Genomic DNA, 15951 nt, shown 5'->3' with positions numbered 1-15951 from the left:
TAGAATTTAAATCTACCTAGCAAAAATGTGCAGTACAATAAGGAAAGGTGAGATAGTACCAAGCATTAAGATGGAAATTACTCCCATTTCAATGAGGTACCTGTACATCTTGACTTCACTTTCTGTATTAGCATCATTTGCTTTTTTGCAAACTTGATGAGATCTTCTTTGGGCAATGTGTCCAGCTGTAAAAAAAAAAAAAAACAACAAAACAACATAATACAGAAACCAAATTCTCTAACCTAGAGGTAAACAAAAAACAAGTCATTTTAATATCTGACTTCCAATAAGTGAAATCTTAGGATGGGAACATGTTCTAGCATGCTCTAGGACAGCAACAGGCCAAGGTATTGCAGTTATCCAGTTCTACCATTTCAAGTGCAACAAGAAGAACTACTCTTAATTCTGTGTTTTTCTGAAATCTTTCTAGAGCACACAACTGGAAAGCATCAATGAGAAAAAAAAAGAACTCACTTGGGAAGGGCTACACTTCAGAACTCAGGCTAAGGTGTTGGGAGTAATATAATTTTAACAGTGTTTTACATATAGTACACTGACCTAATGTCAGCATTAAACAGTTTACATCCAGAACATGGAAAGAAGTCTGCGTACATTATGAAATACACTACTATCAGAGCTAGATGCTACTAAATAATTTGTCAGTTATTATGACATCAAGTAAGCATATCAGTAACAGAACTGTTATTTGTTTTCCAAAATGTCTTAGCCTAGTGTTTATCTATCACTTTTTGAAGAAGTCTAGAAGCCTGGAAATTGCTTAAAAATACCCTTATGCCTTTCTGTTAATCACAGCTAGCTGATGTGCTATGTACAGCATGATAAGCTGTAACCCTCTCTACCACTGCTATTCAAATAAATTTGCAAGATTTGATCACCTTTGATTTGCCTGATCCTGGTGTGGCCGGGGATGCCACCATTTCTTGTCCTCCATCTTGTACCTACAACAAAATAGATATTATGTGAGAACTGAACTTTTTTTTTTTTTTTTTACACAGACTACTAAAGGAACTAACTGAAGTCTGCAAACATGGAAAACAACTAATATAGTGGGAATTCAAGAAAACTACAGTATTTGTGGATCAGTCAGACAGAAAAATGGAGAAAAGTCAGACAGAGGTCAATTGTGATTAATCCAATAAAACAGCAGAATTGAACACTCCTGATTTGTAAATCAGTGTTATGATTCTGTTGCATTACTGAAAAGTCATTTTATTTACAAACAGTTACAATAGTGTGTCTCATCACTGTTACTTAAAAACCATTTAAAAATGCACAAACAAATAAAGCTTGTAGTGTATCAGCAGTTAAAACAAACGTTGGGAACTTCCTAACAAAACACATCCCACAATTATGTTACTGTTTTTTTAACATAGTGGTGATCACTAAAAGTTTAGGCCTGAAAACATATTTTAAAAGGGTCAACATTCTGGACTCTCTATTCCTAACATTTACACGTACGACACTTTTTACCATAAACTTCCACAGATTCAATCTGTGATACTCTGAGTTATTTTAGAGTAGGTTTACAAGATATGCTTATCAATACTTGGGAATGTAAAAAAACATTCATAAATAAGATAGAGAAAAGGGAAATTGAACAGATACTTCCAACACATGAAGGGTAGCATTTCAGGCTTTAAGCTTTATCCAGTGTTTTCTCTCATTCTAGGGAGTGAGTAGAGGTCTATATATTCACACACTCCCTCACTTCTATTTTGCTGCGCTCTTTATTCCAAGAAAAAAAAACTCATAATACAAACTTAGGCAAACAAACAAGATTTAAATGTTATTTTAATGGATAATTGCTGACTAACAATTTTCAGAGACAAGCTCAGAGAGGTAACAGGAAAGACACTATCTAGAAATACCAGTTCAAGTACAGACCAAGGACAAAAGCAATTACAGTTAACTCTCTGGAACATGCGAGCTGGTGTTTTTTGAGAAGATAAAAGGAAACTTGTTAGAAAATAACATGCCTGTCCAACACAACTGCAACATTTATGAAAGAAAGCTATAAATAAGTTTGTAGTTCAAATTTTCTTGGCACACAACCTTTGTAAACATTTACATTCTTAACATTTCAGCACTGTCCTTAGCTCAATGCCGCCACTACAAGCAGTTTACTTACACAGTAAGATTAGGTATAACACATTGGGTGTACCACTTAAGAAAAATGGTAGCACATCTCTCTATACTGCAGTAAGGTCAGGATCTATGTTACTTTTATGCTACTTGAAGGTAGCATGCAGAGGCAGCAATGTATCACGTGGTTAGCATACAGTTTTGCTGTTCTGCGAACAGATACTACAAGCAACTCATGTACAGAGCTTCATTTGTTTGAACTGTAGGAAAAATGAGGAAGATGTTTACTCAAAAACCCTACTTTTGACAGATTGGGTGTGCCCAAGCCATGAGCCAACACACAGCACACTTCCAAGGACAACACTGAATCCTGTAAGAATTCTCAAGTTCCTGCTCTGTCATTCTGAAACCAGGCTATGCTTCTACACTTGGCTGGTCATGTACACGTATATTTAAGGTCTTCCTCATCTGCATTAAGGTGTCTCCAACACAGTTTAGCATGCTCTCTGTATTTTAATTGCTATCTACCCCCTTATAGTTTTAAACTGAGACAGGAAAGGTTTAGGTTAGATGTTAGGAGGAAGTTTTTCACTCAGAGGGTGGTGACACACTGGAACAGGTTGCCCACGGAGGCTGTGGATGCCCCATCCCTGGAGGCATTCAAGGCCAGGCTGGATGTGGCTCTGGGCAGCCTGGTTTGGTGGTTGGTGACACAGCAGAGGGTTGAAACTAGATGATCATTGTGGTCCTTTTCAACCCAGCCCATTCTATGAGTCTGTGATTCTTACTTCTGCAATAACTAAGCATACTCTTCTACAGCTGGCCAGGCCTTCTGCTGAGCTGTGCTGTAACCTGCAGCAGTGACAACCGCCCTGAGCCGAGATCTGGCACCACAGCCACAGGAAATTACTCCAAAACACATCCCGACTAGCGACCACCTCAGCGGCGGCACGGCCCGAACACAGCCCAGCAACCACTGGCAGGGTTCATTTCACGCACGGTGCCCGAACTCTTTTGACGCTGCCTTTGCGTTCACCTCGGTGGTTACAGAAGCCACACGAGATACACGTACAATCGGGATATTCTGATTCTATACACCTCGCTCGCAGCTGACGCACAGCTAACACACGGGGTCACCTCAGTAACCCCTGTCCACCCGGGGGAACTTTTACAGACCGACGTTTGCTCACCCACAACACCCCCGCTCGTCAGCCGAACGCGCTTCCCGCCAGCCAGCCCCGACCGGCTTCCCCGAGCCCCGCACGCAGCACGGCACCCCCAGACTCCCGCCCATCCCGGCAGCCCCTTCCCGCCCCCTCACGAGGGAACCGTACTCCCGCCCCGACCCCGCGGGAGCTGAGGGCTGCGCGCCCGCAAACGCGACCCGAAGTCACGCGCCTGCGCGAGGGTGAGGTAACGGCCCCCCGGCGACGGCCGGCCGCCCGCCCGTTACCTCCATGGCGGAACCGGCTCGCTGCTAGCGCGGAGCGACCGCGGCGCCCCTGACGGCACCGCTACCCCAGCGCCCCCACTTCCGCCTTCGTCATCCCCGCACGCCGCTAACGCGGCGCGCCCCCTACGGCCGACAGCTGCAGAGCGACCGGCAACGGAGCCCCGCCCCTGGGTATGGCCGTGCCTCCTGAGCGCGGCCCCCAGTACAGGAAAGACCTAGAGCTGTTGGAGAGGCTCCGGAGGAGAGCCACGAAGATGATCAGGGGACTGGAGCACCTCCCCTATGAAGACAGGCTGAGGGAGCTGGGCTTGTTCAGCCTGGAGGAAAGAAGGCTGCAGGGTGACCTCATTTCAGTACCTGAAGGGAGCCTACAAACAGGAGGGGAATCAACTCTTTGAAAGGATAGATAACTGCAGGACAAGGGGAAATGGTTTTAAGTTGAGGGAGGGAAGATTTAGGTTGGATGTCAGGGGAAATTCTTTACAGAGAGAGTGGTGAGGTGCTGGAACAGGCTGCCCAGAGAGGTTGTGGATGCCCCGTCCCTGGAGGTGTTTAAGGCCAGATTGGTTGGGCCCTTGTCTAGTATTAAATGGGGAAGTTGGTGGCCCTGCATGTGGCAGGGGGTTGGAGATTTATGATCCTTGAGATCTCTTCCAACCCTGGCCATTCTGTGATTCTGTGATCCAGAATCCAACCATCAGCCCATCCCCACCATGCCCACTAACCACATCTCTCAGTGCCACACCTCCACACCTCCCAAGCACCTCCAGATACAGTGACTTCACCACCCCCCTGGGCAGCCTGTGCCAGTGCCTCACCACTCATTCTGAGAAGAAGTCTTCCTTGACATCCAGTCTGAGACCCCCCTCCCCCGTGTGACTGAAATCCATCCAGGCATACAGACACAGTCACGTGCATATATATGTACCACATCAAATAGCAGAAGCCTGGTGTTGCGGTTTACAGTTCAGTTTCAGAATGAAAAGACCTTTTTCTAGGTTGGAGTTTGAGAGGAATTATACCTACCATCATTTTTTAAGTATGCACTTTTTTTCTTTTTTTTTTCTTCTGTAAGCATGCATGCACGCACGTTGATAATGCTTGCAGTATTTTTGATGTTGCATGGTATGTAATTGATTTTTAATGAGAAGTTGCTTGGCAAAAAACAATTTAGGCATATTGTTCTCTTTACAATTCCCCAGATAAATATTGAATATCACTGAATTAATTGGAGTGTCATGAGAGAACACCTACTGTCTTAGTAAATTAGGCAGCTGCGTTTGTCAAGATGCTACTCTTGGTTGAGCAACTTGCATTTCACTGAGTATTCCTGTTGTCCTCCTCCTTTTAAAAATCAAATTATAAATAGTGACAGAAGGCTGAAAGGTTGTTCATATATACCTCAAAAAGCATTCCCTTGTCTTGTGCTCTGCACCCCAGCGCACTCACTATACGTATGTTTATCGCATACTGTAACAGATGCAGTTAAACATTTGCTGAAGCAGCAGATGGTTCCTTGCTCTCACAGGCTGATGGCCGGTGTGGATCTTTGTAACAAGCCCTTAAGAGCTGCCTTTCCACTACCCCTCTCCTTACATTCCACAGAATAACCAACATAGGGGCTGTCTTTCCTCACCCACCCTGGAAGGCTCTGAACTGGGCCCTGACAGAGCTCCCAGGGATGTGTGTTTGACAGATGGGCCAGATCTCACCCTGCTCCCCTTCATTTTGTGCAAGAGAACTTGTACAAAACAGATTTCTCTAAACAAATAAAAAGGTTTTGACAGTCCTTGTTTCGGGTCTTAAATTGCAACAGGAGCTGCAAAACATCCTGTTTAGAGTATAGAAACAGAATAAAATAGTCGTTCTTGAAAGAACAGAAGAAAAAACATTGAGGATTTTGACGGGTGACCATTTCAATTTGTTACAACCAAATATTTCTTATGCTAAAGTTGCTCCATATTTCTTGGAAGAAATGCTGATTTATACCCGTAATAGTCTCACATTATTTTCTTAAACAGATTATGAATAGTATTTTATCTATCTCAAAGAAGTCACTAGGATTATGCATGCAGCTAATTTGGGACAAGATAAGTGAGAAAAACAAGAATAATTTATATGCCCTATGTATTGTATAATTTTATTATCTTTGTAAAGATAATTAGTTCTTCTTTTAAAATAACATTGTTTATGTAAAACAAGATTGCTGGAAGCCTTATGAGACATGTTGGGGCAGAGCATAATGAACTTTAGATTCTGCTTTCATTGGAAGGCCAAGTTCCACAGGACCGTGTTTAGCCATTGCACAAAGGCTGTGTATAAACACTTGTTTACTAGCACTGGAATTATTAGACCTACAGGAATGTTCTGAAGAGTACAGAATGAGGAAATTACTATAATTTTGCACCTGAGGAATGTGTTTCTAACTTGCAAAGCTGATGCTTTAAATATTTGGCTCTGTGGAATCTGAATCTGCCTTTCCAGCCGGTTCTGTAGATCACAAACTTTCCTTTATGAACCACTTTGTACCAGCCAGTATCCTTGCCTTAAGTTGATTTTATGGCTTCTCTACATACAAAATAAGTATAAAGAAAGGCAGGGTATGAATTTACAGTATGTTAACTATTCATTCCTATTTGAAAGCTTCAAGTATACTCTCCACACTGTGCAATTGAACTGTAAAATCTTTGGCTGACCATAGCCACATTTACGTAGGTTTGGGGTTAGTAGGTTGTGGAATTGTACAGACTACAGGTATAGTGACAAATTAATGTGAAAGGGGAGGCTATTCTCAATGTCTGTAAGAGTAAATGAGATGCAGGGGCATTACTGTCCTATATTTATACTGCTTTGTGTGTGAAGGACTTTGTTAGCAATTAAAAAAAAAAAAAGAAATTGTTTATCTAACCCTTAATTCTGTTCTGAAATTGCAACAGGAAATGAAAGGTAAAGAGTTCAGTGTTGTGTTACTGGTCTGCAAAGCCCACCGAGCCTATTCAGAGATTATAGTTAAACAAGGAAGCTAAAATTGTGTTTGAGCACTTAGGGTTGGGTCTGGCTGTAGAAGACTGTTCCATTGTTGACTGATCGTGAAAACTCTTCTAACTGCATATAGAAATAGAAGCAAATAAAGATCAATGTGGGTTACTGGCACAATAACAGGTTATTAAGAACCAGCAGGCCTCATTGTAAGAATTTTTAAATAATTCAGTTACCTTATTTTTCAGATGTCCAGCCTAAGACCACATCTGCAGCTGTATTACCACTATCAGAGCAGATACCCTAGGTATCTTGCTTTTGACATTCTCCCAGTATCTCCACAATCAGATTAGATGCCTATAATTCAGCTGTGAGCCTTCACACACTCTGAGCTCACACTGCTTAAAAATACCAGCTGCCCCTGCAGCAGGTTATGCTGAAGCCCTTCTGGAAAATGATACGTGATCGATTTGCTTCTTCAACATTAAGCATGGGACACTGCTGCACTACAGCATTCCCAGTCCACCTACACAGTGCCTAAGTCTGTGCTTGGTCTGGAGAGCAGGCAGAGCCTGGTTATCCAGCCTAAGCCCAGGACTTCAGGCCTGGCAGCATGGCTTGGTTTCATCCTATGAGTGGAATGAATTTCCTCAGAGAGCCTCTAGTCTCACCTGTAGCCTACACTGAGCCAGGGCTCGCGTGACTAATCAAGAGATGTGAGTGGAAGTCCAGGCTTAAAAAACAATGTTATTGCACCTCTGGAAAATTCCAGAATTAATCATTAACCTTGTTGTAAAGATAAGGCTTCTTCTGAGCATGTTGACATAAATCTTTATAAAAAATTTATACTATATAGATGATAGGCTAAGATATCCATATCCTATATAGGTAGAACAAGTAGAATAAAAGCTACCCTCTGTCAGTGGTCTGTTTCCCAACCAGATAAGCAGTAAGTTTCGATCCAAGCACAAAGCAGATAATCTGCAGTACAATTAATAGAAAGGAAAGCAGTGCTTCTCTACCTCTGAATGTAGCTAAGAAGGTAGCTAAGAAGGTAGAATAGCTCTTTCTCTCCCTCTTGCCTTAATTATTTTTTAATCTTGGCACTTCTTCCATTCTGGTTTTTAAATGGCCACCTTCCACATGTGGAAATAAAATGGCTCTGCTGTTTTGTAAAGACAGTCAAGCTACAGGGAGATCATGACTACCCTGAAACTCATACAGCGGTTTCTAGTAAACTGCTTGTGGTGTCAAGGCAGGAATCTTCATTCATTCCAGTGGGAGGACTTGATTTGGTAGCTGTTAGCACAGAGCTACAATGTGGGCACACCTGACAATTAGCATGTATTAATGAACGCTGGTTTTCAAACATTTGTCAGCTATCAGAACTCCGCAGATATGCTTTTGTAGAAGAGAAGCAGCACTGAAGAGCTTGCTGTGGGGTTGCATCAGCTAAACTGAGACAGGTCCTGTTTGAGCTTACATAGAAGAAGTTGCACTCGTGTAAGAAAGTCAGTAAAATGGTGCTTCTAGGTAGTTGGACAAAAATAAAGCATCAGTGTATGTTCAGAGCATATGTCTGACCTGAGCTCTGATCATAGCTCTGTCACTGCAGTAAACAGAGAATCACTCATTTGTATGAGAAGCAGGAACTCTACAATGGTTTAGACCGATGTGAAATAATGTAGTTAAATATGTACAATCTCCTTCTGCTGATACTGTGTGATTTATACTGTCTTATGTCATAATATATTAAACGTCTTACCAATGTATATCATTTCTTGTAAACCATCTCTGTAGAACACATCATTTAAAGCTATTCTATACATAGCAACTGATAAAAATATGCAAGTTAAAGACACTCTAAATGTTGGAACTCTCCAGTCATCTACACAAGCACAAGCACATACCTGTTGTGATACTCTCATAATAGGCACCAAAATGCAATCATTTCCAGGACCACTGGGGGTGCATATACCTTATAACCCTTTTCTCAAACTTTTCCTGTAACTACAAATGCAGTCTTACTGAAAACAACTAATTGTTGCCTGTAGTTTTACAAGGAATTAATTTCAATTCATAACATATTACAAATGGGTTGTTCTGTCTCAACTATGCTAAGTTAAGATGGCTTAAAAGGAAAAAACATCCCATTTTGCTATTCCCCTGCCAGCTATATTTTCTCATGAAGGTTTGTGTTTCCATCTTTGAATATATTATATATATAGACATATATGTAGTATAAATGAGATAAGGAAAGACGATTTTTACATACCCATGTATCCGGTGCTTATTTACCCTCTTTTTTTTTTTTTTTTTTCTCCCAAGATTGCTTTCTCTGAGCTGCATTATTTTTTATCTGCTTTTCAGAGCAGCTGAATTCCAGATGGGTGAAGATTTAGCTAAGGAAGATAAACCAGTATGACACAAACCTCTGTCACCCTCACCCTGTAGCAGATGCCTTCAGCATTTTGTCCTTCTAATAAACAGAGAGATTTCAAAAGAGGAGCAAATAGGTCACCTGTGCATCCTCATAATATGTTACTTAGCTACTGAGTTAAGCACATTTTCTATTTACTGATAGCTCTTATGACCGTGAATGAGGATTAGATTGACAAAGAGCTGACTCACTTCATTTCTTGGAGTGACCCAAGAGAATAGAAAAAGTCAGAGAGCAGGCAACACCTTTTCCTTGTACTTGTGACAGTGAAATAACAAGCTAAGTTAATCATGAACAAAAGCTAGAGAAGTCACAGAAACCTCCCCAGGCTCATATTTAATTTTGCTGCAAGGAGCAGCAGCACCTCTGCCAGATGATTTTTTTTCTCAGATAGCCAGTTTTCAGATACATCCTTTATATGCGGGCAGGAATCCCCACTGACCTAAAGCCCTCCCAGTGCCTGTGTTTGCATCTGTTTAACAAATGCATACTTCTAGTTCCAGTATTTCCTGCATTTTTAAAGGAAACTTGTTGGGTTGAGAGCTGACAATATAACTTCCCCATTTGATGGGAATCCTTTTGTTTTTTCCAAACTTGATATTGGTGCTCTTTAAGGAGCTATGTTCAATTTAGATATTTGGATAAATCGCTAGCCTGAAATGATCTGTGCACACTGGCTTTTGCTGCTGTTATTAGATCCCTGGAACCTCCTTGGGCCAAAGAGAAAATTCCCACAGTAAACATTTTGTGTTGAGCTACAGAGTCCGAGACAGTATTTTTCCTGTAGCTGCTGTAGTGTACATTGTTTTCCCTCTGACATTCAGGCTGCAAATCCAGTTAAACAGGAACTCTTCAGGGGCTTTTTGTGTGTTGAATTCAATAGCGGTACTTTAAATATAGAAGCGGTTTGATTGGTAATAGTTGTCCGTGATTAGAAGGGCTATGGATTATTTTAACTAATATCAACTGAAGAAATGGCTATAGTTCTGGTGCTAATGCTAAAGCATTATTTGATAATATTGAGCTTTATTGCAACTAAAGGTTCCAATTGAGCTGTTTTTATATTTAGTCAACAAGGGAAGAACAGAGAAAAGGAGTAGGTGATAATGTGATAAGTTTGATGGACACATTTATAAAGGTGGAAAAGGGGCAAATATTGTCATCACTGACTCTTGACCTGCTTCATACAAACTTTCAGGATTTTCTGCAGATGTTTGCAGAAGTTGGTACTATTCATTTCAAAAAGGCAACAATGGCAAAAGCTCCTTGTCTTGATGCAGTAGTGTCTACAACCTTCACAGCTGGATTGAAGATGACTACTTCTCTATAGCCCTGTAACAAATTTCATCAGGTAATGGGTGTTTGATATTTTTGAAAATGCTGCTTTAATCTCAGTGGCATTTATGATGGCTAGCTTAAAACAAGGAAAAAATAAAATGGTTCTACTTTGCACACTTCTCTTGCTTTGTTTATTCTTGACCAACATTTAAAATTCTTTATTGCTGTTATTTATTAATTAATATTTATACAGTGTGGGAATAACATATAATAATGCCCACAGCTTGTGCAATCTTTTAACACCTTTTTTTTTCCTGTTTCCTAATTTCTGATTTGAAAATGTCAGTGATATCAACTGCAGTTTAACAAAGACAAAAACCCAAAATATCTAAAATAATTTAGTTAATGCTAAAAGTTACTGTTGAATGGCAAATATTCAGGGAGGGAGTATTTTCTTCAGGGAGGCAAATCTACATTTCCACATAGTTTGTACAATTTCATCGTAATGAAAAATCAATAGTGAAAGATTTTGAAAGGCATTTTGTGAAGGAAAAGCAAAATATGGAAAAAGAAAAATGCAGATAGATTGTAAAGAATAACTTCCATTGCTAATAATCACTGTTCCGTGCGAAAAACTAGAGAGGTATCAGCCATTTTCTTCTTATAATGCTCATCAAATTTCTTATTCAGTGCCACAGTGAAAAAATTCTTCCAGTCTCCGACAGCTCCTATGAAAAAGAAAATATTTTAATTTACCATTATCTCTTGAAGCGACTTACTAAAGATCTATACTTGAAAAGAACGATTATTTCAAGGCAGAATGACAAGCAGAAAGAGACTTAATGCCAGTAATAAAACTCAGTACCTTTTCTCATGAATGGGGAAACTGAGTGATCCATTACTCCCACAAAATCCCTAGTGTAGTTTGCCATGGGATTGTCTTTCATTATCTCAAATGAGGTATTATATATTATCTTGTTGAGAACCTCCTCATCTAAGTCCTTCTCCAGAAACTTCATAATCTTCTGAATTTCTCTCTTTGGATTCTGCAGAGAGAAGACAGTAGGGCAAGAAACAGAGCCAAAAAAAGCAAGGAAATTGCAGTTGTTATCAAGGTGAAAAGTCGGGTTGTCTGAAGATTTACAGGTACAAATGACATAATGGGCATCTGTTGATTGTAGATAATATCTACTGAACTACAGATTTCAAACAGATCTCTATAAACACACATTCAGGCTTTACCTCCTTCATATCTTCATAGAAGAGGTAGAGAATACGGTGCTTGTCTTTTGCCTTCCACCATCCTTTTACATGGTCGTACCAGGAACCCCAGAGCACTGAAAAAGGAGTAAAAGCAGCAGCAACTATAAAAACCCAGTCTTACCTTGAAGTGTCTGTGTCTCTGACAGATCCTCCATAATCAGTGTCTATTATTTCCCTGTTCTTTAAGCTAGTTTTGATTCACGTTCAATTTGCCCTGCAGAGTGTTGGAGTATACGGACAAGAAAGGTCCCTTTCAACCTGTATTATTCTAACTGGTTGAATTATTTGGTATGCTATCAGAAGGGCCTGTTTCTCTCTGGTAAGTACCAAGGTGACTGGCTTGGACAGAGGTTGCTATATTCTAAACAACTGCACTGGGAAAGAAGGCATGCAAGTGGTGATGTTCAATTAGGCATGAGACTTTCACACTGGTCCAGACAGTGATGTTTCTAGGCCTGCATATTTCCAAAAAGGACCTATGGAAACTTTTACTGACCAAAATTGAACAGTCATCCAAATGAACAGGTTTTATTTTTTGGATACGAGTGCTTCTTTTAGAGGAGGAAGAATCAGTTTCTGGGGTTGCCTGTCCTTAGCTACATAATTGTCTTTTTTCAGATGCCTGATTTTTAGACTGTTGAATTTAGGTAAAAGGACTCCACTAGCTCAAATTCACGCTGCTCAATCTATGCATAATTAAACTTGGCTCTCTTGTGTGTAATGCTAGAATATAGCCATTGAGCTACTGTATCTTCCCTGATGGCTTCTAAGCAGGTTTCTTTTAACCTCACAGAGAAAAACCTAAAAATCATCACATATGGTTTTGAAAGATAATGGAGTAAAGAGTAGCATTGTTTTTTTTCTCTCAAAGTGTGCATGTAAAGATGTGGTTCATCTTATAGGTATTCAAAGGTAAAAACCTTTGAATGAAGAGAAATTACTATTGAAACACTTTTAGTGGATATTCCTCCACAGACTGTCAGCACTGAATTTCAAAACAGATATTTAGCTATTGGGTAGTTTTAAATGAACAAAATTTCTTAAACAACTAATTGCAGCTCATCACCTTCTCCACTCATGAATTTCTCTGTGAACTTCTCAATGGTTCCTGGGTCAGGCAATACTTTATTCATTCTGTGGAAATGGTAGTATGACACCAGGTTGTCTTTTGCATTTCTTGCCACATAGATGATCTTTGTTGGATGTGAAAATGAGAGAGAGAGAGAGAAAATACAAGATTAAACATGATTCTATGGATATTGAGCTTCTCCTCGTGTTTTCTCTTGGAGCCTGAGTAACAAAGGCTGAAGAGATTTTGCTTGGAAACTGCCATTCTCTGTCCTCCAACACAGAAAACTCAGTCATCACTTCTTTAGTTTCACAGACTTTGAGCAATAAAGGGGAGATAGGTGGGGAGACCTTTACAAAGATTCTGGAAACCACATTCAGTCTGCTTTTATTACTTTCCTTCCATGTGAAGTAGAGAGGTTCCTACCTCTTCAGCCTTACCTTGCAGTTTTGTTCCCAGAAGGAGGGAGGCACCAGCTGCACAGGGAGATGAGTTTTCATTGTTCGTGGAGAAGGCATTGCTTCAGCTAACTTCAGGCCTGCAGAATGACTTTTTATGAGAACTGACTTGCTCTTTAAGTTCTGCTAGTGCTTCTTTGCTATTGAGATTTTGATGGTGATTTTTTAGAAGGTCACCTTATAATGATCATTAATCTCCAAAGCAACTAAACAGAACATCGACAACATTGCATAAACAACTTTTGTGCTTCTGAAGGAATTTTTACTCATGTAATTTTACTTATGTTTTGAGGACATCTGCAGCTGACTGAGGTACTGTAGAGTATGACATACAGCTTTCAGAGGCACACCTTCAGTAGGGCCTGTGCCATATCTGCCAGCCTTGTATCGGCTTGTGTAGCACTTGATGCTTGTGGTAAAGCAACTGAACTGCACCCTGATTCTTGTTGTGGCACATAGTGCAGTGGCAAAGAAAGCCCGTGGCATAAGTTCTGGATGCTTGTTTTATTTCACTTCATTTAAATACAAATCGATTTATGTGATATTCACCTGAGTATCCAAGAGGTGAAGAATCTGGGATATACCACTCAAGGAAAGGATGGCGTTTGTAAGTACTGGCACGTCTACACTTCTCAACGTCTCCATTCTGTTCAATCATATCCACTATCTCCTGTGTCCATGTAGTACCTGAAAATGTCAGTGCTTAGATGTTTCCCCTGGGGAGAGCTGAGAGTCTCTTCTGCTGGGGGACTGAAAGCTGGAAGGATGGAATCCGTGTCAAAAGAGGAAGGAATAGCACAGAGCGTGATTGAAAAAACAGAAAGAGAGGATAATGGAGGAAAAATGCATAATTAGGTATAAAAAGGTGATTTCCAAAGCACAGTTTCAGGGATTCTGTTTTTGAAAGGTTTTTTCTTTCTAATAGAAACACCCTCCACTGCCACTCTGAGATAAACAGACATACTAGTTTGGAGACTGCATTATTTGAAAAGAAGAATGAAACTCCCATATCCCAACTTCTACCTTTTCACAACAATTCAACAATTTCAATTTTTGATTTCATCCTGAATTTGAATGAAAAAAAAAAAATGAAATACGTAACCTTTGAGTGAGTATATAGTTTGACAATATAAAAAGCTGCGGTATTTTCAATGTTCCCATTTGAAATGCTTTAATGAAGCTCAGTACATTTTATTTCATCTGCCGGAGCTAATGAAACACCTTGTGAGAGATACAGAATTGTGTCTTTCATGTGCCTCTTCTCCTTTGTAGCTGTGGTCATGAGGTTAATCACATCTCTTCCCAGGTACTTTGGCTAGAGAACCAGTTAAGGAATAACCTGGAAAGTTATATGGGTAGGAAATTCAGCCACTAATAGGATGCTTGAATTGTGTGGACTGGCAAATACAATATAATGTCAAATGTACTCCTGATTTTACTTATTTTCAGTTCTGTGGTTGAGGTATTTTAATCTAGGCAGACTAAAATAACATCCTTTTAGTTAAAGTTGACTAGAAGTAAGCTAAAAGCTTTCAGCAAAATCTTTTTTCTACCTTCAAAAATAAATAAATAATTTTTGGTAATAATATCCATTCTTATTTTCTGCCGGAAACAACACTTAAAAATTCGTGCTAGTTTTTTATGATCATCAAATGCTTCTGAGTCTGTTCCCAAATCTCCTGAACTATATGTGTTTTTGTTCATCCAGTGTAAGTATTGAAAACCTGTTACTTGTTGCTTTCCCATATAATAAGTATAAAGGATCTAATCAAGAGGAGAAATAGTAATTAATTGAATGTCCAGTCAATGAATTTGGTTATTTATTTAAGAAAAGTAGCCTATCTCTAGTTAGGTTTCCTGTACTCATTTGGATATGGTGAATTCAAGTATGAATACAATTCATACTTGTAGTTTCTGTTATTTCTCAATAAACTGTCATTTTTACTAGGCTTTGTTAAATAACCATCTGCTGATGGAAAAGTTCTACAGAACATTAGTATCTATGTGTATAGCCTAAATCGAAGGAAATGTGTGAGCAATTAGACTTTGACCATTTGAACTTCAATACTAATAGTCTGTAATTTCTGCCAAAGGAGTCAAAAGTTGCTCACCACAGCTAACAGAGCTTCATGTCTTTAAAATATAAGTCAGTTTTGGGATTGAACAAAAATCAGTCACAACAGAAAAATGGAATTCTCCATTCCAGTAGTGAGCACTATCCCAAACTTTTCTGTTCTATTTCCTGTGCACACAAACCTGCTTTTGCATATGTTGCAATGAGCAGATCATCAGGTCTGGCTTTGAAGTTCCACACTTGATCCCATATGGCGCATATTGGTTTCGTGACAGGAATACCTTGCACTTCACCCATTTCAGATCGGAGCATATCATCATCCAGACTCAAATTTTTCATTTTATCCAGGGCCATTTTGTCCTGCATGAGGAATGAAAGGCTTGGAAATTGACGTGTTTGCCAAATTGACTCGCCCAACCTCAAGGTCCCTTTCCATATCCTCTGATTTTGTTGCCTGTATTTCAACCCATCTTAGTCCATATTTATGCTCCTGAATGTAATTTGAAGAAATGCTTGGCATATTGCTGTTGGTAACTCTCAGCATCTTTAAAAACCACTTCATTTACTCAGATACAAGAAGAGATTATAAAAACCCCAAACATTATTTCCATCTTCAGATATTTTAGAAAACATATTTATGTAAAACACTGACTGTAATTGCAACCTTTGAAAGGCAAGAAAAACTAATCAGGGATGTGATACAAAAGAGAATAGAACCTAAAAGCTCCCACGGCACATAGGACCCAACCCTTTGTTCTGAAAGAAAATAAACAGACTCTCCTGATAACACCCCTTGGACCTGATACTCACGATAAATAAGCGCAGAACTTGTCT

General features: G+C 39.7%; 2 protein-coding genes across 4 annotated transcripts in view; both read right to left on the bottom strand.

The window, feature by feature from the left end:
• The window catches only part of GCC2 (GRIP and coiled-coil domain containing 2), a 32290-nt gene extending 27550 nt beyond the window's left edge, over positions 1-4740 (bottom strand). Inside the window, exons 1-3 of one of the 3 annotated variants that reach the window (XM_090128125.1) lie at positions 3502-4740; positions 897-959; positions 101-185 (exon numbers count right to left, since the gene is read on the bottom strand). In XM_090128125.1, the coding sequence (XP_089984251.1) occupies positions 101-185; positions 897-938 (127 nt within the window). In that variant the 5' untranslated portion in view covers positions 939-959; positions 3502-4740. Of the gene's footprint in view, positions 1-100; positions 186-896; positions 960-3293; positions 3466-3501 lie in introns of those variants that run through there. The other 2 variants (XM_031605167.2, XM_090128132.1) reach the window with 2 other exon arrangements.
• Positions 4741-9824: 5084 nt separating this feature from the next.
• Positions 9825-15619, bottom strand: SULT1C4 (sulfotransferase family 1C member 4). Its single transcript, XM_031605135.2, has 7 exons — positions 15300-15619; positions 13593-13730; positions 13026-13123; positions 12583-12709; positions 11496-11590; positions 11119-11299; positions 9825-10981 (listed from the first exon to the last, which is right to left on the bottom strand). The coding sequence occupies exons 1-7, from the start codon at positions 15481-15483 to the stop codon at positions 10869-10871; spliced, it is 936 nt and encodes a 311-aa protein (XP_031460995.2). The 5' UTR covers positions 15484-15619; the 3' UTR covers positions 9825-10868.
• Positions 15620-15951: the final 332 nt, after the last annotated feature.

Source organism: Phasianus colchicus, chromosome 1 (assembly GCF_987193195.1).
Source record: "Phasianus colchicus chromosome 1, bPhaCol1.hap1.1, whole genome shotgun sequence".
Taxonomy (NCBI): Eukaryota; Metazoa; Chordata; class Aves; order Galliformes; family Phasianidae; genus Phasianus; species Phasianus colchicus.
This window is presented reverse-complemented; position numbering and strand designations above follow the sequence as displayed.

Bases quoted from the DNA above. Each gene is read 5' to 3' on its own strand.
- SULT1C4 (XM_031605135.2), bottom strand. From the start codon at position 15,483: ATGCAGGACAAAATGGCCCTGGATAAAATGAAAAATTTGAGTCTGGAT. The intron at 13,731-15,299 runs GTTTGTGTGCAC...TGACATTTTCAG, and splicing joins TGCAACATATGCAAAAGCAG to GTACTACATGGACACAGGAG. The intron at 12,710-13,025 runs GTAAGGCTGAAG...CATCCAACAAAG, and splicing joins TCTGGGAACAAAACTGCAAG to ATCATCTATGTGGCAAGAAA.